The sequence below is a fragment of the Arachis stenosperma genome, chromosome 1 (assembly GCF_014773155.1).
Source record: "Arachis stenosperma cultivar V10309 chromosome 1, arast.V10309.gnm1.PFL2, whole genome shotgun sequence".
Lineage (NCBI taxonomy): Eukaryota > Viridiplantae > Streptophyta > Magnoliopsida > Fabales > Fabaceae > Arachis > Arachis stenosperma.
In genome coordinates this window covers 120,400,306-120,427,464 of record NC_080377.1, presented here as the reverse complement: position 1 = coordinate 120,427,464, position 27,159 = coordinate 120,400,306, and the positions used below count along the sequence as shown (strand labels likewise).

Sequence of the window (27,159 nt, the reverse complement as noted above, 5' to 3'; positions counted from 1 at the left end):
ACTGATAACAATAATACTCAATTATCTTCTCCACCATCTCATAAAAATCAGTCAGTTATTTAAAATTATATTTAAGTAGCGGTAATGCTACGTTACCAAGAAAGAATCTGTCAAAATCTGCCAAATTGCTATTGGGCTGTTTCAGAAAGCCCAATTATTAAAAAAAAACACAACCCAAATTAACTCAGCTAATTCCAATACCATATGTTTACCCCTTTAACCCTAGTTTACCCCCCATTTACTTGTTCTTACTGCTGAGACACACCCTCACTCCCCATCTCATCTTCCAGCGCCGCATAGCACGCTGGAGTGTCGTCTTTCCGGTCGCATTCCTCAACGGAGTCAACGCCGGAAAATCAGTTAACGCCACTGATAGGTACGGTCTCACATCCGCCAAGAGTCATACCTTGAGCCGCTGCATGTTGCCGTCGTGGAGACGCATCCACCCGTGAGAACCTTCATCGCGACACCCTCCAGTAGGTCCGCCAGAAGGCACGCGACGGCTGGACTCTTCCGTCCTCATTCCTGTCTCTTCCCTTCGACCCTAGCAGAACAACAGCAGGTAGGTGGGTCTTCAATCTTTTGGCTAATTGATGGTTATTCGGTTAATTTGTGGACTATATAATGGGGTTGAGCTTTAGTCAATAATGGTGCTGTGTCTACTGCAAGTTCCATTTAAATTTAAAGTAAACAGAAATCTCTCGATTTATAGGCCTTTTGTTAATGTGATTCCCTGTGTTAAAATGGTTTACGATGTTGTGCCTAAATATATTAAGAAAAGGTAATGATGTTGCCATGATAGTTATGCTGAAATGATTTTTTTGGGACGGATCTTGACTGTGAAGTACAATTCGAAACATATTTGTGGTTCCCTGCTATATAATATTGTTGCTGTACACAGCTCTTTTGTTCCTTTTCTACCATGTTTTGGTCTGAGTTATTGTTTTTTAATAATTGACAAATTTTTTTTAATTCATTAGATATGTTGGCAAAACCGATCAATAGTATTGTGACAGCTCCCATGTAATAGGACAAATTTAAATTAAAAATTACAAATACCAATTAAAAATAACAATTTAAATTGGTGTTGATGATACTTAGATGTGTCTTCTCATTCCTCTTCACATTTACAAAGTAACTTGAACTTTTGTCTTAGATGTGTCTAACAATACATGCCTTTAAATCGTACACATCATCACATGTGCATGCAGAGCTAAATAATTTTGTGTGTGTGTTTCTACTACAAATTCTTCAGCTGTGATCTTGGCTTTGTTGTATTATGAATTTCTTCTTGTCAATTTTTTGAATGCGTAGTAATTAATAATACATAATTAGATCTATTTAATTAGTTAAGACTTAGATACATGTGACTTGTTCATGCAGTAGTGTTATAGTTGTATATTCATGTGTATGTGTTATGTACACAATGCATATGTCTTTGTACATTGGTAGAGGTAGCTACTGTAATAGGTAACAATGCAGTTTTGAAAAAAAAATTTAAAATTTTTAAATTTAAGTTTTAATCTCTAATTAATAAGATATTATGCCAATTTTTCAAATTCAATTCAATCTTAGCCTAAATAAACAAAGAATAGCCTAAGTGAGCAATAATAACTATATCCTTTATTTGAGATTAAAACATTAAAATTTTTTTTGAAGAAACACATACTTAATTCTCAAGCTATGTATATGTTCATTTTTGACTTCCCACAACCGAGGTCGCTTTTTCCTTTTGATCTTCTTTAGTTATCTTTCTTATGTTAATTTATTTTTCTATATGAAATTGAATGAAAGTTAAATTAGGAAAAGTTAATAGAAAAATGTAATTTTTCCTCCTCGTCAGAATTAGATAATTCTCATCTTCTTGTTTTTTTTCTAACACATCCTTTTCTGTTTTGGTTAAGAGGGTATATATAGATTATTAATAATGAATTAAGTTTACAAATTATAGCACACTGTTAAATTTTTCTTTCACTTTTTTTATAGTGCTCAGGCTGTTTATAGAATAAATATGTTATTCCAATATTCAAAAGTGATGGTTAATTTAATTTTCAATGTGTAAGAATAAAATATTAATTAAAGTGCAAATCATGTTTGAAATAATGAAGTAACATTAATGTGATATATGATCGTTTAATTATCTAGTGCGTAGCTATATTTCATCATTTTCTTGAACCGCTTACTTAGGTGAGGTTGGGGAAGAAAACACAAGTTGGAACCTGGACATAATTTTCACACTGTTGCAAGAGATCGACGTCAAGACATGGGAAAGCCGGTATTAAATCATTTATAAAATTGTGTTTCTTTCTATTTTAGCATTGGTTTGTTTTTGAAGGTCTTGTTTAATGTTGACAGAAATTACTAGAGACACGGTGTTCACCGTGCTACATCGCAGATCTATTCCACGATCTGGAAACTAAGCAAGTGCAAGCAAAGTTAGATGAGATAGAAGAAATTGGTTTTGGTTTCCTTAAGCTAGTGCCAAAGTGGAATGTTAAACAAGGATTAATGGTGATGCTGGCCAAGGCTTACGACACTGAAACAAGCACCTTAAAAGTAGCTGATGGAGTCATCCGCATTGGGGCTGAGCTGTTCGAACGTCTGTTCGGAATTTCGCCCGGTGGTGAGAATACCTTTTCTTTTAACAAAGAATTTTATTGGTTAAAATGGGTTTGGTCTCCGTGGTTTTACCTTTATTGTTCCTATTCAGTTGGTCGTTTTACCGTGTTTAACACACATGTATGTTGCAGTTGATGACTTCCCCCCGTTTGACGCTAGTAATGCCGATCATGTGTCGATACGAAGAAGATTTCACCGGTTAAATACTATACAGCTGAGACAGTTTGTTAACCAGTGCGCTATGGATACTGAAGATGACAGGATGGAGTTTAGGAGGCATTTCATCCTGCTCGTGCTGAAGATGTTTCTGTGTCCGACTGTGCAACACGTCATCTCGCCGTGGCACATCGATACAATACTTGATGTATCTGATCCCGAAAGATTCTGTTGGCCGTTGCATATTTTCAAATCATTAGAACAAGCAATTAAGAAGTACAAATGTTAAAAAAAAAAAAACAAGACTTGCGAGGGCTGCATGTTTGCCTAGCTGGTAACATTTCTAAATGAGCATGCATCTTAATCTATCTATCCCTTGTATCCCAATAAATAAGATTTGTATGCGATATCCACAGGTGTTGTACTTCCATAAGCCTAAGCATGGTGATCTCGATAATTGTCAAGAACCTCAGCCGTGTCTTTCTGCATGGACTGCCAAGGAGCTCAGCACCATGGCAACAACTATTCAACCCGAGGTATGTACTCTTTGAAGCTCTCTTTCTTGGGTAATTAACTGCAAGTACACTTTTGAAGATCTGGCATCTATGGTTGTGCGTTGAATTATTAGAGACTCTGATGTGTCGGTTATGGCTGTGTTTTTTCATGTAACCTTATTTGGATGTGTTTGTGCTGGATGTGGCTTTAGTTTTATGTGTTTTTGACTAGTTGATGGCCCTACACAGGCTTTTAGCGTACCCAGAGGAAACGATGGTGCGGTCTTCGAAGGTGCCGCAAAGGAGCACACTATGGGCGCAGGTCTTAACACTAACCAGACAATGAGTCCTGATGGGTGCAAAAAAGTGAGAAAAAATGGCTAAGTAATGAATCTTTTATTTGGATTTGAAAATTAAAATAAAGTGAACATTCCACCCCCTTTTTTTTCTCTTACCATTGGCTGCTAAGACCCTCCTTAATAATCCTTAAAGAGAAGTTTTATACATTTAATTTGTGTTAATAGTGTGAATTCTAGGCACTATGTCCTTGTTTGAAACTGAATAGCTTGGTGTTGTAAATTTAGGGATCTGATTGCAGAGAGGGTGATGGCGATGACGATGACAAAGAGCCCATTGCGAAGCGATTACGTCGTAGACATGATTTGAAGAGGACACCGAAATCTTGTTCGATAGTAGGGGAGACCAGGAGAACGAGCAAGACAGATATAACAAAGAACCAAAAAGTAAGTAAGATGTAGCAGTGTAAGAATGTGTCTGATGCATTTTTCAAACTAAGGACACGAGCACGGGTCAACCATATGTTTTAACGAATGACTATTGTTGCCTTATCTCGAAAACAGAAATATGTTATGCTGTATGTAGCTTAACTTGCGTTGATTGAGTGACCCGAAATCACTATGTTTTTTTCCTGAACCATGTTTTTTATGATGTGCTTTCAAGGATCCGACATGAAGCCAGGAGTTATTAGCGAGTTAGTGATAAGAAATGATAAAGCAATTGCTTTCGACGAGGATGACGAGGATAACCAACCCATTGGCAAGAGAATCCACATAAAAACCCAGAAAAGCAAACCACAACAGCAGAAAGGGACAGAAGGGGAGAACATCGCAACAAGCCTCCCGAAAACATCAAAGAAACCAATTGAGACGTATGAGGCTGAACCAAAAACTCCGTCAGCTGTAATGATTGACAATTCAGGAATTCAGGAATATTCAAGTGAATTTTTTGACATGTAAGTGAATAGTATATAACTTTGTTTCCATTGGTAGTGTGTATTGTTTTTTACTTCTTCTCTTAGGAATTCGTATAAGTTGACCGCCCCACATGGTTAATCTTGAAACAGGCACCCTGACATCTTATCGCAGCGAGATCCGGAGTGCGAAAGGCTATGGACAGAAATCGAACGACGTTACCCATTGAGAGCCATTAGCATCGATCCGATACAAACAATTATTCCAAAAGGGTCTTCAGTCCGCACACCGAGTCCACCACGCCCATCATTCTCACTTGGGATGACGCAGATCTTCAAAACACCCAAACCATCCCCCCTCGACCCATTCATCCGTTACTAAAGGGACGAAAAATCACTGAGCAGGACAAATAAAAAAATCAGAGGATGGGCTGTGAACAGATCCCTTGATAGTAAGCAAAAAGTTACATCGTATGAGGGTAGACCACACTTAGTGCTGAGAAGGGCGGACTTGTACACCCTGAGGCCACGTGCTTGGCTCAATAACAATGTATGTAATGCAAAAACTTGGTGATCAAGTTTGTTTAAGCCTTTTGTTTTGCGGTTAATTAATCTTTACATTCTGGTTAATTAGGTCGTGCAGTGGATGTGTTGCGCGTTCAATGACTCAGGGTTAAACAGATTAACGCATGACTTCTACTGCGTGTGTCCAGGGATAATGGTAAGGAGACTTTTATATGGAAAATTTAAGTATATTAAACCTATTGAACAACTTCGTATTCGTCTTTGGACAGGAAACAGTGTTGGTCGAAAGGAATGTATTGCAGTTTCAGAACGGCCCAACTCCGGTGTATGTGGGTTTGGGAAAAAACTTTGGTGTTGATACTAGGTTTTTTGATAAGGTAACAGCTTCAAAGAGAAGATGGGTAAGTCTGTTTGTCAAATTAGAAGTTGCTATTTTTATTTGCATCCGAATAACAGATATGTGTTTTTCATTGTAAATTCACGTGAAATGCCTAATTACATTTGCATAATGTTACTGTGGTTTTTTCCTATATGTATCACCCGTCACTGACTCACCGGTGGGTGTATGCGTTCGATGTATCCGCGAAAAAACTGTTTGTACTAGATAGCATACCCAATAAACCACATGATACATTCCGGAACAAGCTAGATGCATATGCGGTACCACAACATGTCGTCACCCTCTGGCTTTATTTAATCCTTATTATTGTATTCTATTTAAGTGTTTTCTATGTTGTTTAGGCGAGGCTCATTGAAGACATAGCACAGGTGGCCATCCACACATATAAGCCCACTAAACAAGGGCTACCTTGTACATATGCCCCTGTTCCAGTACAACTAAATAGGTGAGTCCCCCTCAAAATCTTCAAAGGTTGTATTTATTAAGTTTCCTTTAGATATTTTTTCATTCTCCTAATACAATCTGCTATTCCATTCACATAGTTTTGACTGTGGGATCTATACAATAAAGTTTATGGAGTACTGGACTGAAGGCAGGAATGTGAATGACGGGATTATGTGAGATTCAAAAATCTATGTTTAGTTAACTGATTTTTTAAGCACATGCCATTGTTTGTACCTACATGCAGTAACCTAACTTTGATTTTCACATGCAGGACACTATCAAGTTATATAGGTTGGAGATAATGCTTGACATCATCCTCTGTCACAAAAATTTAAACATTGGAGATGCTCTGAATGCTGTTAGCAGCCATGCTCAACCTCCTGTGCGTCGCAACCAACCAAGGAACAAACGTAAGCAGGTTAGGACTCCGTTTACAGCACCTGGGACAAACAGCATGCTTCGACGAGCTGCAGGGGTGCAAAAGAAACAGACGAGCAAAAGAAGATAGATATCAAAAGAAAAAGCCTTTATATTACATTCTAGTTTGCTTAGGGGAGAGTTATCCTCACATTGTGAGATATTTTTTGTTGGGTCTAAGTATTTTCCTTATTTTACACAGATGAATCTTGTTTTGGATTCTTGTTCCTTCACACGTTTGTCTGGGACAAGTTTATGCACAAGCTGACCAACTGATACACTTTGAGATATTTTTGTTTTCAAATAATAAGCATGTCACAGTTTGATTGTTGTCTATTTTGGATGTCTCCATTTATGTTAGCAGTATATTGTTATTCAGGTGTTCTTCGTAGTTGCTGAAAAATGGATGTGTCTTCTGAGTGGATGTGTCTTGTTAACCACATATGTGTCTTCCGTATTTTTATTGAATGTATCTATGGCACATCTATGTGTCTTCTGACAGGTGTGGACATGTGTGTCTCATGAGTGGATGTGTCTTATTAACCATAGATGTGTCTTCGATATTTTTATTGAATGTATCTACGGCACAAGGATGTGTCGTATGCCAGATGTGTCTTTTAATAATGTGTCTTTTTCGTGCTTGTTTTTAATCTCACATGTGACTCATATGTTTTTGGCTTAATTCATCGTGTCATTTTCAGAGTTGTCTCAGCATGGATGTCTCTTGCATTGGAAGTGGCTAATATAGTTATGTGATGTTAACAGGTTTTCCTTCTCACAGATGTGTCTCTTGTTTGGATGTGACAGGATAACGACAGATGTGTCTATGCATATATGGATGTGTCTAATACAATACGTGTGTTTTAAGATTGACTTTTTTCATTTTGGTCTTGGCGTGTAATGGCAGATGTGTTTTCCCATTTACAGCCTAATTACAGTGTCACTTCTCAGCAATTGTCTTAGTACGGATGTGTGTTATACATGTCGATATTCCTTTAAAGTCACGAAAGCTTGAAGGTTTCAAATAAGTCTTAATTGATTCGTTATAAGGCATAACTCACACAATTTGGGGTTAGGAACTATACTATTAAGATACGCACCCTAATGACAAAAAAATCATTAAGTAATTATATCCTCAACTTAAAAATGTCATTTAAATAAATACCTCGAAAACTTTGTAAAAAGATAAGTGGAAAAAAATATTACTAAAGACAGCAAATGTCCATACAAATTCATAATCAAAAGTAATCTAACTATGTCGAAATAAGTGTAACAAAGACAAGAAGCCGTAATTTCCATGTGATTCGTTCGTGCTCAAAGCAGGAACCGCCACTATGTTTGGATTGATTGCTCTATTATTTACCTGAAAGGTGAAAACATGCATGAACAAAAAGTGAATAAGACTTTCAACGTTATCCATCAAGGCATGCTAACATGTGGTTAGAAACTATGTACTGGTAAACACATACCTGAGGTGGATTATTCTTCTTTCTTCGCATAAATCTCTTAATGGATGCGTCCAGTTCAAATCCAAGCCTCTTCAGTCTCGGTCAACCCTTTGTTGCGACCTTAGAGGGACCTTGAATGTCAAATGCAACACAAGCTGGGTCAGACTGTGTCACCATGTTGTTATCTGTATTGGGAACACTTCTGGACACCAAGTTTGCACGATAATCAACCAACTTGGCCCTTAACTCATCAAGACCCAAATGTAACATGGCCGCCTCTTCTTCGCATGTCACGAATTCCTGTGCCACATTGAAGAAGTGCGTACACAGTCTTCTAAATAAGTTGTGGCTTTCATCCGATCGCTTCTCGTCATGGCTACTCTTAATGAAAGTGTGTTTCCACTGTACATTCTTGCTCCATCAAGGGAGAACATAGCAAGATGGTACTCTGTTTACTCCGTAATAAAAATAAACAGCAAGACAGTGACAACAAAGAATACCTCTCGATGCAAACATGTTGCACTCGTACCGAATCTTGTGTGTCGACGGGTCAAACTCGACAATATTGTTCTAGGACCTAAGTTCTCCATATAACATGTATTGCTCTTTCATAATCACACAAAATAAATCACCCTCGTGAGTCGCACCACGGACTAAACAATCTCCTTTTTTCCTGAATTCCTGTTGTACTTCCCTAAACTTAGAAGTTGTGTACTCACGTTGAAATTGTCTTTCAATTTAGTATTCGATGAACAAGGAACAACTCCTTTAGAGTCTGCAGCATCATCTTCCAGTTCCTTCTGCTCCTTGTTCCCAAGCACGAACTGAATCAATCCACTCTTGCAATGCAAGTAACCACTATAAAAGGAGTGCATGCTCTCACTCCATTGAGTACTTCTCATACCTGTCCAAAATTCACCTTGAAAATATATTGGAATCCACATTCGACGTTCGTCATAAAGTCTATATAACCAACAAAAAAAAAGTTATAATCACCATACAGAGATTCCATAACAAACCCACTATAAAAAAGGACCATAAGAGCACAAAAACAAAACGAACCTAAAAGCCATCTATTTCGCTCCAAGTTAAACTCATCAATGAATGCAGACCAATCCTTCTCAAAAGATTCCACAGACCTGGCATTACAAACAGTGCCATGCATTCTATCATCTATTTCTTTATACCGTGCATATCCTCCAAACTTATGCGGTATCTTCTTCATTATGTGCCATATGCACCATCGGTGGCGAGTATCTGGAAGGACATTCTTGATAGCACCAAACATGAATTTGCACTAGTCCGTGATGATGGCCTGTGGGGGAGATCCCATGCACCTCAACCATTGCTTAAAGACCCACTCGTAGTAACGAATTTTCTCATTTCCCATCAAAGCACATCCGAGCAGAGTGGACTTGCTATGATGGTTAACGTCAACAAAAGATGCAAATGGAAGTCCGTGCCTGTAATAAATCCAACTAAAATTACCAAAAGCAAGCTAAATGCGAAAATCATTAGACATTTGAATAAAAGCAAAACACACATACATACTTGTTTCTATTGTACGTTGTATCAAATGATACCACATCACCATAATATTCATAGGAAGCCCTGCATCTTGCATCTACCCAGAGCGCACTTTTAAACTAGTTAGCTTCGTCTACATCAACTGCATAAAAAAATTCGGGTTGATATCTTTCATCTGCATGAAATAGCTAATCATTTCCTTGACATCTGCGTTTCCGTCAGCACAGCGCAAATTGCTCGTAATAAAGTTCCTCACATCCTTTTCTGAGTAACCCAAATTCGACGAGCCACCAACCTCGTTCGCCAGTGCGAGATAAGTCTTATTGGGCCGTATGCCAGCTTCATCATTGTTCTGAATCACACACTTGGCACGCATAGTCAGTTCCTTGTACTCAGTGTAATGCACAACTTGCTTGGCAGAACACAGATGGGTGTGCTTCAGTTCTAGTTTGGAGACCATCCAATTATCCTTCTGTCTATCAAGCATGACGTACATCCTTGCTTTGCATCTAGCTGTTGTTATTCGCTTTACCCGAGTTGCTGCCTTCACTCAAGACTCCCGATAACCTTTACGACTACAGTGTAACGATTGGTTAACAGGTATCTTTGAATCCTTCCTGGTCTTGTCAAAGTTGGTGTTCCTAATCCTGGTCACGAAGCCAACTTTCTTTGCATAATTAGTGTAAAACTCTTGTGCCCGCTGCAAGGAAACAAATCTCAATCCTACGTACGGGATTTCATCTAATGGAATTCCAGTGTAATCGGGTAACTGCAAAGCCATTCAAAAAAAAAATATCATTCAACACAAAAAGTACTCAACTAAATAAAATAAAAAATTCCTAGCTTCTTGAATATTTCACACCTCATAAGTACAGGAATTCAGCAAAATAAAGAATATTTCACACCTCATGATTCACTGCCATTGCATCGTCCACTACTTCAATAATGCTTCTAGAATCTTTCCCTTGAAATTGATAACCGATGATGTATAAACAAAAGACATATCCATCCACCGTTCGACACTCACAATAACTCTTCCACACAATTCCCACTTTTCCATAGATATCACCGACTAATCAACAATCGAAAATAAACAACTATAGAACAGCCATCAATCAAAGTTGCAAACATCAATTAAACATGGTGACCAAACACAAAAATAAACCATATGAAAATGTAGCACCTATCTAGCATAGTAGAAAGAAATATTATCCACACAATTCCTAATTAAGCAAATGAAATCACAATTAAACCAAAATATAACTCATGTGCAGTCATTATGAAAAACGAATAACAAATAAAATGCAAAATTAATTAACTCAAGTTATATCTGATATTGAGTAATGAAGTAGCATATATAGTATGTATTATTATAAAATTTGTTCAATATTAAAATACAATAAAATGCTTTTTTTATATATGTACATTATACATTATACACACACAATTGGAAGAAAAAATCTACTTTATATTGATAAGCCATTTTACTTTTTCTAAATTATTTATAAATTAAGATAATTAGATGAAAATGTAGCACCTATCTAGCATAGTGGAAAGAAATATAATCCACACAATTCCTAATTAAGCAAATGAAATCACAATTCTTCCAACAAAACTTATCTCTGGTAAGAACTCAACATCAAACTAAAAATATAGTTATATATTTCTACCATATAAATTACCTTGTCTACATGTTGTGTGTCATTTTTACTAAGCGATGGAACATTAACGTCGCAAGAATTATACTAATCACTATCATCATATGCTGTACCGTACGATGCGCCTTCACAAATTGCTTGTTCCATCGACATTATGTGGTCCACGTGCATTCAATGAAGACACCTGTCCCTTACCAAAGAAGGTTGAGGAGAAGAGGGTTGCGTGACGCCTTCAAATGCTCACGTTGCAGTTGCTCTTCCCTTTGGGTGAAGGCGATGTCCCCGCCGATGGATGAAATGGCGGCTTTCCGATGAGATGAAAAGCAACCCGACGGAAACCGTTACACCTTCAAATACTCACGTCGCGGTATAAGTGGCCTTCAGGTTAAGACAATTTCACCGTCGATAGATCAAATGGCGGCGATCCGGTGAGATGAAAAGCAAGCCGACGGAGATGCAACGCCGGAGAAGAATGAGGATTAGGTTTGTTTTGCGGTGTGCCTGGCTGCGTTAATAATTGGCCTCATGCTACGTTAGTTTGTTCTCACTCCTGCACAATTCAAATTGCATTATACTGGACCCACCAAATCTCTAATTGACATAATAAATTATATTAAAATTAAATTTAATTTAATTTTAATTAGTGTTGGTAATAGTTGGCAAATACAACTTTTGGTACTCTATACTTTTCCATTTAAGTAGAAAACACTATTAGTAAGATTAAATGTAAATATTGTAGTAGTTTAATATAATATAAAAATTGAACTTGCTTAATGGGTAGTCATTTAAGATGCTAGTAAAATCTTAACAATGATTCAAACAAAAGAGAAACAACGGTCATACCAAATATAGATTATTAGAAAAGAGCTACTATTTCACTTTGTTGAGAGTCAGACATTTTGAAGATTTGTGTATACCCTACAAGATTTAAAATTCTTTTTCGAACTAAATTAGCACATGACATTGGAGGTTTTTATATTTAAAAAAAATGAAATTGCAAAATTTTCTCTCAAACAAATTATGGTAAAATATGTCTAATGACTGATCCTTAGATTTTAATTCAAAATTTATTTATTTGAGATTGACATAACACTTTGTATATTTGGATTGAAAATTGCATAAAAAATATTTAATTTTGCCAAGTGACAAGCCATTCAAGAGAAGTTATAACGACAATTAAATCTTGTTTGAATAATTTGGATCGAATATTTAGTGTGACAATTGATAATGCATCGTCTAATTGTATTATAATTAAATATCTGAAACAACAATTAAATTCTTGAAATAACATTTTAAATGATGAATTTATTCACATGAGGTGTTGTACACATATTCTAAATTTAATTGTAAAAAAAAATTAGATTAGATTGATGAATCGATACTGAAGATTAGTAGTGTGGTAAAATATGTCAGATTTTCTCATCTAAAACCACTAAATTTTAAAAGTGTGTTGAACTAGAACAAAAATTCAGTATAAAAATTTGCAAAGTATGAATGTTGGAACTAGGTAAAACAATACCTTTTGAATGTTAAATGTAATTTTAAAACACCACAAAACATTAAATTATTTACATTAAAGGACAACACATATACATAAGAATTGAGAAAAAGGGAGAGGTGTGTGCTTTTAGTTTAGAAGATTCGCAAAAATAGTACAATTAACCTAACATACTCCCAATCTAAATGCAAAGACATATCTCTCTGTTTTTTCTCAATTTAAATACTTTGTAGTGCTTTAAAGTTATCTCTAACATTTGAAAGGTAAAGTTCCACCTAGTTCATATAAAGCAAACATTTGTAATAAATTTTCTTATTTCAACACACTTTTAGTGATTCTAATTGAGAAAATATGACATATTTTAACGTACTATGAATTCTCAAAACTAATTCATCAATTATTTTAACTTTTTTTTTACCATAAATTTAGAATATATGCACAACACTTCATATAAATAAATTTATTATTCAAAACAATGCTATTTCAAAAACTTAAATCGCTGTTTTAGAAATTTAATTGCAACATCATTAAACGATGTATTACCAATTGTCACACTAAATATCCAATTTAAATTCTAATTACTCAAACAAATTTTAATTGTAATTCCTATAACCTCTCCTAAATAGTTTGTCACTTGACAAAAATGAAATATTTTTTATGTAATTTTCAATCTAAATTCACAAACTGTGTTGTTAAACTCATATAAATAAAATTTTAAATTGAAATCCAAATATTAGTTGTTAAACATACTCTATCATAATTTATTGAAAAAAAATCTTGCAACTTCATCATTTCTTTAACATAAAGAACTTCAATGTCACGTGTTAATGAAATACATAAAGAAACTTTAAATGTTACTTTTAAGGCATACAAAAATCTTTAAAATTTTATACTCTCACCAAAGTAAAATGGTAATTCTTTCCCAACAAACATATCCACAAATGTCTTTCAAGCTTCATCTTAGTCAAATTTAAGAGTACTATGCTTACATCTTAAATGACTACCTATTGAGTTGGTTTCATTCCCATATTTTATTAAGTTATCATAATATTTACATTTAACTAGGGGTGTCTGCGGATCGGATCGGATTGGATATGGCCAAAAATTCGATCCGATTTACACAATTTTCATCGGATCGGATATGATATCCGCACTTTTTAGTGCCCGATCCGATCCGATCCGCAAATGTGCAGATCAGATCGGATTGAATATCGGATATATTCGCATAATTAAACTTTCTCTTTTTAATCATATTCCTATGTAAAAAAATTCAATAAAAATATTTTTTTTATACTTTTAAACTTATTTATTCCTAAAATATTTTTAATCAAACTCTTTATAAATAACAAAAATAAAATAATACAATATATGAATAATAATTACTAACTAAAACATATAAACAAATAAATATAATACCAAGCATATATATTTATTTATTTTTAATTATTATTGTGCGGATCTGCGGATCGGATACGCGGATGTAGAGCAGATATCCGCAATCCGATCTGCAAAGGATGCGGATTGGATCCTATCCGATCCGATCAATTTGTAGATCGGATAGTATCCGCAATTTGCGGATCGAATACAGATATTTACCGCTAATCTGCGGATACGATCCGATCCATGGACACCTCTACATTTAACCTTCTTTTTGGTAGTATTTTCTACTTCAAAATAATTTTAAACAACTAACTGATTGACTGATTTTACGAATATTTGACATTAAAAAAGATGGTTGAATATTATTATCAGTCATCTTGTTCTACATATTAGGAGAATATTAATAAGCTAACTTATTTCTTTTTTCAGTGTCAATTCTTTTTTTAATTTAATTAAACAAATATAATACTATAAGAAGACAATAAGTTTACTAAATAACACTCAGTATTATACAAAATAAAAAATCATCAAACTAAAAATGTGAAATGGTTTATACTTATCCACACCACTAGTGCTTGATATTAATGGTTTCAATTTTTTTTTTATATTTATCAAACCTGAGAGCCTTGCCTAATAAGAAATTATGAGAAATGCTTAAAGAAAACAATATCAAAATCACAACACAAACAAAAGTATAAAAAATTTAATGAAATCAAGATCATGGAATTAAATAAACATACAACTAATTTTAAAATTCAGTTATCCATAGTGTAAGATTTTTTAGTTTGTGTCTAATACTTAGAGTTTGGACCAATGCTTGGTCTCTTAGCATGTCTTCATTGCTTTGTAGTATTTATTAGATAGAGATAGCAGTTGCAAAGTTTAAAAGAGATACACAGTATTCTCATGGAATTAATTTATTAATAACTGATTTTCTGTTTAGAATATTGTTCTTTTTTGGTTTGGTCGTTTAGCATCTCAATTCAATTTTTCTATCACTAAGAGGAAACAAAACAATGAACAAACAGCATTGTTCTTAATTTGGAATTAGAGAGATTCCATATGAAATTAGAGTGACACAGAAAAAATATCTAGTGGGAAAGGAATTTAATGTTTTGTATAATTTCCAGAGAGTGATGAAATGTACGGTGGTGAAACATGATTATAACATTGTAGCGGAGATTTCTATTGAGATTCTGAAAGAGGCACTAACCTTGGTCCTTAAAGGCTAGAATTTGCAACGCCAAGCGGGCTTCCAGAGAGCGAGAGTCATGGTGAGGAAAGAGCAGTGAACGGCATAACAATAGACAGCAGAACAGAGCGACAGCGCAGCGATGGTCGAAAGAGGCGTACACGACAGCAGCAAGAGCAAAAACAACAGAGGAACAACCAAAAAAGCAACGTGCTTGTGGTGGTGGCGGCAACTGTCTGCTCTGCTGGGGCTGCGGCAAAAACGACACAGTTGAAGAGAGGCTGTGTAAAGTGTGAACGGGTTCAAATTAATATTTTTTTAGGGTAAAATATATTTTGTCCCTGAAATTTGGCAAAAACTTCAAAAATAATCTTAAGTTTTATTTTATTTTAATTTTGTCTCAAAAATTTTTGATTTATATCACATATATCTTTGACAGCTAAATTTTCAAAAAATTTAAGACCAATCTAACAATAATGCCTGAAAATTATGCTTGATTTGCTTGTGTTGAGGGTTGTTCTTATGAAATTGTTGTTGAATTGGTGTTAAATTTTTTGAAAAATTAGTCGTCGAGGATATATTTGATACAAATTGAAAACTATTGGAACAAAATTAAAACAAAATAAAACTTAGAGAGATATTTTTAAAACTTTTGTTAAACTTTAAAGACAAAAAATATACTTTACCCTTTTTTTATTTCGGATCTAAATCTGAAATTGTTTAAATGATTTTGATTTAAAAACCAAATTATAAAATAAATACAATTCGATTTAGACCTTTTTTATTTAAAATGGGTGTTTTTCAAAGGCTATTTTTTTTGTTATGGAAGTAAAAGTGGTGATATACTTTAAGGTAATTTTTGGTGTTTTTCAAAACTACACAAATCCCTGGCACCGATTTCTGTACTTAAATTTTTTTAATTTTTTTAACACAAATCCCTGGGACCGATTTGTATACCAACACAAATCCCTGGCACCGATTTGTGTACCCCTGGCACTGATTTGTGTACCTCTCACAAATCTCTGGCACCGATTTCTGCTTCTCTAGTTAAACGATCCCACATTTAAGTATAACACCCCCAACAATCCACATTTAAGAAAAACACCACTACCACTCCAATATTAAAAATAAAAAATTCGTTTTTCAAATGGTTTGGTTTGAATTGGATTTAAATATAGAATCTGGATTTTTTTACACAGCCCTGGTTGTTGGTGGATTTTTTTCTTTTTTTTCATTATGCTCCAAAGGCAAAAAAGGCAAAGACTTGTGTACCTTTGAAAATGACGCAGGTGGGTGCAACTGTGGACCAATCTAGAGTACTTGGATTATGAATCATCGGCGAGTGTAGTTATATAAATGATGACAATTTATTCTTGGACAGCCACTAAGGAGACATGTCAATCAGATTTGGAGCTTTAATCAATCAAAAGTTCAATATCTACTAATATACAATAAATCTATATTGGATTTTTTTGCATAATTTTAATTAAATGTCCACTTTAACAGTCTTGAAAGGTCACTTTTCACAATAGGTCTGCACATTAAAGACTAAAGAGCTTTCATTCCACTAACGGTAACGAGTCCTGAACACACTACGAATTTAGATTTGTTTTACCAGTCACTAAAAAATTAATAATTCAACCCGTCCTTGTTAAACCTAAACAAACTGATATAATTATTACCGTACGTACATTTATTTGGGGAGTTATAAGCACAATTATGACACAATTTATGTTTGATAAAGCTCCTTTCTGCCATTGATTAATATTTAGACAGTAATGGTTAACCAAGCACCAGGTGCATGTGCATTAGCTGAGATAAGTTTTACTCTTTCCAATTAGAAAGTTAGACATTCGTACCTGTTTTAGTGCCAATGCAATTCAGCACTGAGGTAACTAAATAGTTTTCCTCAACATCTGCAGTATGGCTTCTGAGTCTCTTATTTCCTGGCTTTCTTGTGATTCATCAAGCCCTTGAGAGAAATCAGCATTAGTGTAAGTTCTAATTCCAGGGCCATGTCCTCCACTATCCCTTTCCCTTCCTTGCTGCGCTCGCCTCACTTCCTTTTGATGCTCAGTCAGTTCTAATCTCCTTTTCTTAACACTCAAAGGAGATGCATCTTTTTGTGCGTCCGGCACTAACTCAATTCTCTTAGATGTCCTATTATGTGTTGCGGTGACCTGGTATCCTGGCAGAGTGCCACTGACTTCCTTAGAGGAATGACATTTTTGAAGAGGTGGTAGGCTTCTCTTCTGGAGTTTTAATTTCCCATTCCTAGATAGTCTGTCGAGGACAGAGAGCAGATTCGGTGGGAAATCCAGAATAACTTGTTGACCAAACGTGGAATTCCAAAATGTGATGGTTGGTTTTGAAATGGAGGGATATGGATGATCAAGAGTTTTTTCAAACAAGGTTTCATGAAGTCTGAGTAAAGCGGAACCAAAGTTCATTGGAGGTTGACTTCTTTTTAAACAACTTAAAATTTCATTCCACAGATGTTGGAGTTGCTCATTTGTTGTTTCATCCTGATTTACCATATTTGATAGCCATTGAAGTAGTGGACAGGAAATAATCTGCAACCAAGTATATGGTATATTATATACAAGTCAAGCAGGATGGAAAATTCAAGTAATGGTGGTGTTCTACGCAAAAGAAATCCACTTACTATATTGATTGTCAAATTTGGGGATATAAAGTTCGGGTAGGTAGTCCCTCACCTTTCCAAGTTGAGAGTCTAAGACTACACTAATGATTATACATAATAGAAAGAAGTAAAACAACAAACCTCCAGAAAAAGAAGAATATCTTGCTTCCAGTGAAGGCGGCTAACGAAATTTGCTAATGCAGAAGATACTCTGCAATTCATGTGAGAGTGAAATAAGTTAGACATCGACCAACCAAGCATACATTGAGGAGACAACTTAAATTGACTAACCTTGAGGTCCCAACAAAACCAGGCAGTGGGTCTATCACCACCGTTTTCATCAACAAATTCATATACCTGAGAAATGCCACATGAAAACGATCAATTACTAAATTATTGATGTTATCATCATAATCTCAGCATTCACAAAACAGGGCCCTGTATAATTAACAAAAGAGAATGGACAAAAATATATGAAGCTATAGAATAACTAAATCGAAGTTGAAATAGAACTTGTATAATTTAATTTCATTTAAGAATCAAAAACATAACTTTACAATTACTTCGCGGAAGAAAGACTGGAACCAGTAACAAACAAACAAATATACAACTTCTACAGAAGCACATCGTATACTCATAATAATACTGTTCTTGCACATCGTATACTCATAATAATACTGCTCTTAAGACTTACCTAGCAGCAAGTTTTAAGCAGTTCTTTATGCCACAGAGAATTTTGCTCTCACGGTCAGTGTTACTTATTTCTGTTTCTGAAACTAATTCTGAAGTCTGAATGTGGTCAAGAATGCACATCATGAAATTGCCAGATAAATGGAGGATACCAAGATCAATATCATTGCATTTCAAATGAAGTTCAATGCCGCTCTCAGCCATGTCAATGCTATCATCAAGGCACCTGCTTAACAATGTGCACAGATCTCCAGAAAAATTGGTGGTTGTTGAACATCCGAAGCCTGAAGCACTAAGAGATTCGTAAAGCGATATCCATGTTTGAATAACAAGGTCAAGCCTTGGGTTTTTTTCTAGTAATACTTTATAATTCTCTGAAGAGGCACCAGCATTTGACAAGGTCAATCTTGCAGTTTCAGTGTGTACCACAATGGGATAAATTAAAAGATGGCATATGGAAGAATATGCAGCACTATCAGACATGGCTACCCGTAGAGACCTACAGTTTGGATCACGTGCACAGCCATTCAATCCTTCAGCCAATGTTATCCATATTTTTAAGTGAATTGGTCGAACATCTTTGTACAAGAAGCCAACAAAAGTAAGTAGATTGTCTGGGGAATCACTTGAAGAAAATATGAATTTAAAATATTCAGAGCTTCTTTGCGGCTTGCAGTCTGATTGAGAAGAATTCATTGCTAACCAGTCCAGCATATGGAAGTAAACCGCTATCAAATAAACCATTGGTGAAACCTTATCCATATAAGAAACACGACTGACACTAAAATTTAGGTGTTCATTGCGATCACCTGATTGTGTGCCACCAATGTACTTTAGGTCTAAAGAAAACTTGTAGAGAGGAGATCCCAAGATCAAAGAATCTAATTCCTTTGTGACAACTTCTATAAACCGAATGGAAATGCAGTACAGATCATGCTTTTCAGTGCCATCTGTGCATAAATCCTCGCATACATTTTTTATGAATGTTAATATTGATTTCAAGCACAACATAATACCATCATAATTGGTAGATGTACTTTCCAAATCATGTTTGACTCCTTTTAAAACATATGTAAATAACTTTAAGGCAGCATCATAAACAAGACTTCTATGATCAGAAGTCACTGTTGGTCTTGATGCTTGACAAATGAGAACAGAAATCATACTAAGAAAAAAATCCAATTGACTGATATCCCATGGCAGCCATCTAATTGGGTGAAGCTTCCAAGAGCATTTGGCAGATAGAGAAGGCCCAGTTTCAGAGATTCTATCTCTGAACTGGTTAGTTGATTGGCAGAGGACATCCCTACACTTCTGTGAGATACAATCACTGAGCAGATCTAGGCCCAGCCCCCACAACCAGATGCTCTTGCTATCAGGTCCATTCTGAAATATTGCTTTTAAAATAGGCTCTAATACCATCTTTATCAATGAGGGTTCGTTGATAGAAGTTTCAAGCTTATGAAGCAAATAACACCATGTATTCAAGCACGATGAGTGGACTGATATATCACACTTACTAGACATAATGCCATTCAATGGGGTCATTATTAGTCTTATGCTCTTGGAAAAACCATTTGCTTGGACATCACAATTGTTCCTTTCTAATGAATGTTGTTTTTGAAGATGATTTTCCTTGGCTGGGGTATTTTTATTGAGATCTAACATTGTGCAGTGAACAAGAGCATCGATAAGACCTTCCCAAGCAACCTGCACAAAACACAGTTGAAAGGTCACATAAGCTATAATCAAGGAATGATGTCAATAACTAGTCTTCAAATGTCAAATTGATATCTTTAAGCCACTTTGTGTCACTTAAACAATCGGACAATCTTCATCCCACATAAACCATCCCTATGAATCATGGATGACATAATAAAGCAGCTCAAATATATTACCAGTGTAGCGATCTGAACTTGAGGATCAAGGTCTGTAAATGTACATTCAGGAATTTTCAGTGAGTCATTAACTAATTGTCTAGTCTTCAAAGCATGTGATCCAAGCATTCGGATAAACCATCCCCATGCTTGAATAACTTGAATCTTCATACCCTTATCTAACAATTTCTTCATCCCACTAAGCAAATTTAACTTCATATCTTTGACAAGAACCTGTTGAAAATGAAGAAAGCAATTAATGAGATCAAAGCCAGTACAACATCCTTGAAGATATTGGCTAATTATGAAATGTCTTGTGGCATAAACACATATAATAAATAATGATATCATTAATTTATAAAAGGGAAAAAAATTCATCACAAGTTTTCCTTCTCACAGGATATTGTGTTATAAATCACTTGCACAATGACAGCAATACGGCTTAAGTCATAACAAGCAAGAGCTTGTCATGTAACGATATTGCGGATTCACCACTTTATATTGAATATCAGATGCGGTTTTTGGTACCTTCGAGAGATCCAAGGAAGGAGGAATGACTGAAGTTTTGACCTTCAATAGACATCGTTCCAAGGCATCCCCTTCCCTCTTATCTGTGCTGAGAAGTCTTCTGTATATTGGAGGAGCCCATATGTGGGATGAGTCTCTCATTTGTTTACTTAGTTGACCACATAGCTTCATTACAGCCTGTCACGAGAAGACTCAAATATGAGTGTTCAATGAAATTTCTACACTTCCAGATAAATCTGAGATATAACATTCAAGAATCTATAAAAACATTTCTAGTTAACAGAAAGGGAACAACACTACCTGGGTAGCTTCAAATGTTGTTGACAAAGAACCCATTGGGTTGTCCAAGGCATGAACAATTGCTAGTAACAAAGAATGGAAGTGAGTAGCAAGACACGATTCTCCTAACTGTTGAACAGATATACACCATACCCCTAAATTACAAGCAGACTGTACCAGCAGCAACAAGAATAATTTAATACAGGGTTAAAATACTGAAAAAGTGTCCATAAAGAGTGAAATGGATATCAAACTAGCCTTTAATTTAGAGGTTGTAATAAGTTTGGACAGTGACTCTAATACCAAATTGACATCATCCGCTGCAAGACAACGAAAAAGATGAAAAGCAATGTTGCATGCATCATGGCATAGTACCAAAATCAGATACACTATGAATAAGATAGGTTGAACCGTTGTCGTAGAAGCAGATAATACATACGTAGAAGTGAGGACACAATGGAAGGATGATAAATCATGAAGCCCAAGCACTTCAAGGCTTGCGCAGCTCTACATCGAAATAAACAAGCAAACAAATCAAGACAACATGATAGAGAAAGTGAATTGGATGAATTGGAAGGTGGAAGATGAAGGTGACTCACATTTCTTCGTCGTGGTTGGAGATGTCGGAGATTAGGGAAGAGACGATGGAGTGAGAGGAGAGTGAGAGGGAGTGGAGGGAAAAGGGATTGAGAGTAGAATGTTCCTGGAAATGGAGGAGGCTTGAGTAGCCGGAGCACTTGATGGATTTGTCGCCAGAAGAAACCAGGAGCTGGATTTCGCCGATCTCATTCTCATTGGACATTCTTGTTCTTCCAAGGATTGCAGAATGAGACTGAATCATGAAATTGAAACCCTTAGACTGCTGCTACTTTCCCCAATTTTTCGCGCCATTGCGTTTCGCGCGCTTTTCTTTTTTCTTTTTTTTTTTTTTCCTCACACTTAGACGCTTTAAAACCTTTTTTTTTAAGTTTTAGGCTTATAAAAATTAGTAGTATTAATATTTAATATAATTTTTAAAATTAAATTATAATTTTTTTAAAAAATTATTTAAATGTTTATAAAAAAAGGTAAAAATATTTTTTTTATATAATAAAAAATTTTTTATTATATTTTTTTAAAATAAATATTTTTAGAATTAAAAAACGAAATATAAAATAATTTATTTATAAGTTACTTTTAATATAAATATTTATTGTTTAGATTATTTTTAAAAAAAACTTAATTAAGGAGAGAAAATTATCGTTTGAACTATAGTTTGTTAGCACATTTTTCTTTTTTTGAATTACACTTGTTTTCTTTTTTTTTAACAAAAAACGACTGAAATTTTCAATTATCAAATATAATAAATAATTTTTTATTAGTTTGTATAATAAATATAAAATCAAATTTGATTATTGGTTTGATAATACATTCATTGTTACAAGCTAAATTTGCTAACTACACCATGACTATTTGATTAGAAATAATTAAATAGATGAAATTGTAACTTTAAATATTGGCAAGAATATGTGGATTGGAGATAAAATTCTAAAGGAAACGTTTTCTAAGCACTTCAGTGTGTTAAATAGAGGTATTCGCAGTACGATTTGGATTGGTTTTGAGTTACAACTTCATCCGATTTAAATATTAATTTTATTTGTGGTGCAGTTTAAATTTAATGATTAAAAAAAATTCAATCCGATCCAATTCAATTTTTAAGTGGTTTAAATTGGATTGGATTTGTGATTTTGTAAATTGAAAAAATTAAACACATATAAGTATATAACAAGAATATCAAATTTTAAATAATCAACAATGACATAATAAATCTCAACAATATCTTAAAAAATCAACAATAACGTAACAATTAAAATAAAATTATAAGTTAGTTAAAATAAATAACAGTTTGAACATAAAATATTTATTAAATAATAACAATACATGAATAATATAAAAAAGATATAACAAATTAAACATGTTATAAGTATAATTATAAATATAATAATAAAATAATAATATTATAGCATATTGTGTAGTTTTGATTGGATTTGATCGGTTATAAAAAATAGATTCGAAATCCAGTCAGATCCAGAATCCAATTAAATCAAAATTAGTGCAGTTTTAATCGGTTTTCGGTTTGGATTGAATTGGATGAGCTGTTTAATTTAGATCGGTTTGAATTTGAACACCCCTAGTACTATCAAACATGAAGGGAAACATGATTTATAACTGTGGTATATGGATAGGGTCAACCTGGATGTAGAGCTTTCAATGGCAACAAAAATTGTTGAAAAAACAACACAAATTATAGAATTATAAAGTATGTTAGATGGTGTATTTCTTTGTAAAAATTAGGTGTGAACGTTTGGATCAGACAGAAAATACATCACAAAATCATTCACTGATATTGCAGTGGAAAAAATATATGGTAAGAAAACAATGAAATATGTAAGTATAATACCCACACTATGTTAGTCCCCAGATCACTCACTCATATAAATAACTTTATTATATTTTTCATCTCTCAAACTCACCAATACTCATATGAAATAACAGAAAGAAGGACTTCACATAATCATATTTTTTCATTTAAAGAAACACACATTACAAAACTATGATACCACCTATTTATAGATGTTTATAGGCGGTGATTTTATAATACACTTGTAACTAAAGCACTTTCTAACATAATAAACTATCCTAAGTGTTGGCAACAGGAAGCTTGTGGATATATCACTTGCATGCCTTCTTCAATTTGAACTCTAATTCTTTTGACTTTTTCAAACTTTTCAGCATATATATTTAGACTATTAATCATGTTGCTCTTGACTCATGTATTCTAATTGTTTCTTGATTTTTGTATCCATGCAACTCTAGCTATTTGCTTATTTAGTCATCATTCATTATAATTTCAATGGCGGTGATATATAGTGCAAGTTGATTTAATTATCAAACATTGTCTCTCTTAAATTAAGTTTGTAGAATTAATCATTCCAAGCATCTTCTTTAACTTATAAAATAACTCGATCTTCAACGACTTTGTAAATATATCTACAACTTGGTCTTCAGTGGAACAGTACTCAATCAAAACTTCTTTTTCATTCACCAACTCTCTGATTTTATGAATCCGTATATCAATATGCTTTGATCTTCCATAGAATACTGGATTTTTGCAAAGTGCAATAGCTGACTTGTTATCACAAAATATTGTTGTTGGAGTACTTTGTTTCTCATTCAATTTCTCAAGAATTCTTCTTAACCAAACTGCTTGCGTTACACAACTTGCTGCTGCTATATATTCTGCTTTTGCTGTAAAGAGTGCTACTATTGGTTATTTCTTTGACGACTATGAAATTGTACCAGAACCAAGATGAAATACAAACCCTAAAGTACTTTTTCTTGTTTCTATATCTCCGACCCAATCACTATCAATGTAGCCAACAAGGTTTATTTCATTAGTATTTTCATAATAAATTCCATCATTTATATCGAAGAATTCTTTATGCCGCTTGCAAATGGTTGGTACAAGGTTCCTCCATAAATTTGCTAAGCAAACCAACTCCAAACACAATATCTAGTCTAGTCGTGGTCAGGTACCTTAGACTTCTAATCAAGCTTTCGTAGTATGTGGGATTTATTGCTCTTCCTTTATCTTCTCTCAGCAACTAGAACTTCTCTTCGACTGGAGTAGGAACTGGCTTTGAATGTTCCATCTGAAATTTCTTCAAAATATCATTTGCATATTTTCTTTAATAAATGAAAATTCCATCATCTTTTTGAAGAACTTCGATGCCAAGAAAATAAGACATCAAGCCTATACTTGTCATTTCAAAGTGCTTTATCATAGCCTCCCTGAATTCTGTAATTATCTTCAAATTGTTGCCAGTAAATATCAAATCGTTAACATAAAGACACACGATCAAGATATCTCCAGGTTCAACGAATTTGATATAAAGAGTATGCTCAAATGGACATCTTTTGAAACCATTCTCAGTGAAATAAGAATTAATCTTCTTGTACCATGCTCTTGGTGCTTGCTTTAACCTGTACAATGTTTTTTTCAACCTGTAAACTTTATCTTCTTCTCCAAGAACTTCATATCCTGCAAGTTACTCAATATACACTTCTTCTTCTAAAGTGCCATTTAGAAATACTGATTTAACATCCATCTGATGTATCGTCCACTTATTTTGGGCCAAGAGTGAAATAATCATATGAATAGTGTCTAATCTAACAATAGGAGCAAATACTTTAAAATAGTCGATACCTAGTTTTTGTTTGTATCCTTTTTGCAACTAATCTTGCTTTGAAATGATCAACTTCACCGTTGGGTTTGTACTTAGTTTTGTAAACCCACTTTACTCAAATTGGCTTCTTATCTGCTGGTAAATCTGTCAGCTCCCATGTGTCATTATTTTCAATGGCATGAATCTCCTTATCCATTCCTTTCTTCCAATTGTTATCTCTAGAGGCTTCTTCAAGCTTCAACGGCTCACAATCTGGAAATAGAGTAAAATTTATGGTTTCTTCATCGGACGGATCGTTGTCAATGCCAACTTCATAATCTGCTAATCTAGCAGGTGGTCTTTGCTCTCTTTGTGATCTTCTAGATGATTCTGGTTGTTCGATTGTGTCAGGTTGCCTTTCTTATACTTCATCACATGTATTTGAAATTATAGTCAGCTGCTTTTCTGTCTTTGTGTTCTAGTCCCACATGTCTTTCTCGTCGAACGTCACGTCTCTGCTGATGATCACTTTCTTTGATACTGACTTATACAACTTGTATGCTTTTGAGTATGTGCTATAGCCGATAAAGATACACTTCTCGCCTTTGTCATCTAACTTCTTCCTTAATTGATATGATATGTGGGCATAAGCGATACACCCAAAGATTATGAAATGATGAATGGAAGGCCGCTTTCCACTCCAAGCTTCTTCTGGAGTTTTATCTCGAACACTCTTTGTTGGACACCTGTTTAAAATATGAATGACTGTTGTGATTGCTTCTGCCCAAAATTCTTTAGGCATTTGTTTTAACTTGAGCATGCATTTGATCATATCCATGATGGTTCTGTTATTTCTTTCAGCAATTTCATTTTATTGAGGAGTGTATCTAGTTGTTAGTTAGTGTTGAATTCTGTGTTGCTTAAAGTATTCTAAACATGCAAGATATTATGTTCCTCTATCTGTTATGAGAATTTTAATTTTATAGCCTCTTTGTTTTTCAACAACCACCTTGAATGTCTTAAAGACATCACATGCTTCTGATTTTTGCTTCAGAAAGTATACCCATGTATATCTACTAAAATCATCAATAAAAGTGATAAAGTACCTGCTACCACCATTACTTGGAACTTCTACAGAACAGAGATCTGAATGCATAATTTCAAGTAATCTTTTGGTTCTTCATGACTTTCCTATAGGGAATGGATCTCTGTGCTTCTTTCTCGGTTGACAAATCTCACAAACACAATTGGGAATATGAATCCGTGGTAGACCAGAAACAAGTCCTTTTCTTTACAGGTAGTTCAGGCCAGAAAAATGAAAATGTCCAAACCGCATATGCCACAGCCAGTTATCATCAAGTATCACAGAACTCATGCAAGAGGGATTGACATGTTGAATTTTTAATGAAAACATTCTGTTTGAAGTCATCTTTGATTTATCTACGAACCTTCTATTGTTATCAAATACAGTGCAATATCTACGATAAGTTATCATCTTATATCCCTTCTCAGATAATTGCCCCATACTTAGTGAATTGTAATCAAGTTCAGGAGCATAGAAAACATCAGAAATATAACTCAAAGAACCATCCTTCAATCTAATTGGTTACTGTCATTTTCCTTCAATAGAGATCTTTGTACTATTACCAAACTTTAATAATAGTTTAACTGAATCATCTAGTGAACAAAATAACTCTTTTCTACCAAATATATGAATACTGCAAGCATTATCCAAGTACCATATATTTTCATCTTTAGTACATGAATTACTTGTAAAAAATAAAGTCTGAGTACCCGGATTATCATCAGTATTTTGATGTTGCTTTTCTGCAACGCGTGGTTGATTGTTATTCAACATTTTGAATATGTAATCTGCTGCTTTGTGTCCATACTTTCCATAATAAAAGCAGTTGAAATTAGTTCTTTCTTGATAAAAATTGCTTCGACCGCTTCCTCAGTTGACAGGCC

At 34.4% G+C, this 27,159-nt stretch overlaps 1 protein-coding gene and 1 long non-coding RNA gene across 8 annotated transcripts; one reads left to right on the top strand and one right to left on the bottom strand.

Moving 5' to 3' along the window:
- The first annotated feature begins 226 nt into the window (after positions 1-226).
- On the top strand, positions 227-6,911 carry LOC130949483 (uncharacterized). Of its 7 annotated transcripts, none has more exons than XR_009073436.1 (15): positions 227-562; positions 2,188-2,275; positions 2,356-2,623; positions 2,751-3,109; positions 3,192-3,311; positions 3,519-3,635; positions 3,854-4,012; positions 4,230-4,521; positions 4,633-5,029; positions 5,114-5,200; positions 5,274-5,405; positions 5,613-5,664; positions 5,746-5,849; positions 5,947-6,021; positions 6,120-6,910. It is a non-coding gene; the product is annotated as an uncharacterized LOC130949483 (long non-coding RNA). The 7 variants fall into 7 exon arrangements; XR_009073430.1 differs by having other exon boundaries at positions 5,609-5,664; XR_009073424.1 differs by lacking the exon at positions 5,613-5,664.
- A 487-nt stretch (positions 6,912-7,398) lies between these two features.
- Positions 7,399-21,788, bottom strand: LOC130962764 (uncharacterized). Its single transcript, XM_057888934.1, has 18 exons — positions 21,586-21,788; positions 21,426-21,493; positions 21,245-21,306; positions 21,008-21,157; positions 20,708-20,884; positions 20,201-20,413; positions 18,307-20,012; positions 17,904-17,969; positions 17,754-17,823; positions 16,828-17,541; positions 16,241-16,352; positions 14,990-15,218; positions 10,923-11,448; positions 10,146-10,312; positions 9,265-10,009; positions 8,776-9,176; positions 7,735-8,617; positions 7,399-7,628 (listed from the first exon to the last, which is right to left on the bottom strand). The coding sequence occupies exons 1-10, from the start codon at positions 21,786-21,788 to the stop codon at positions 16,864-16,866; spliced, it is 3,393 nt and encodes a 1,130-aa protein (XP_057744917.1). The 3' UTR covers positions 7,399-7,628; positions 7,735-8,617; positions 8,776-9,176; positions 9,265-10,009; positions 10,146-10,312; positions 10,923-11,448; positions 14,990-15,218; positions 16,241-16,352; positions 16,828-16,863.
- Between the last annotated feature and the right edge of the window lie 5,371 nt (positions 21,789-27,159).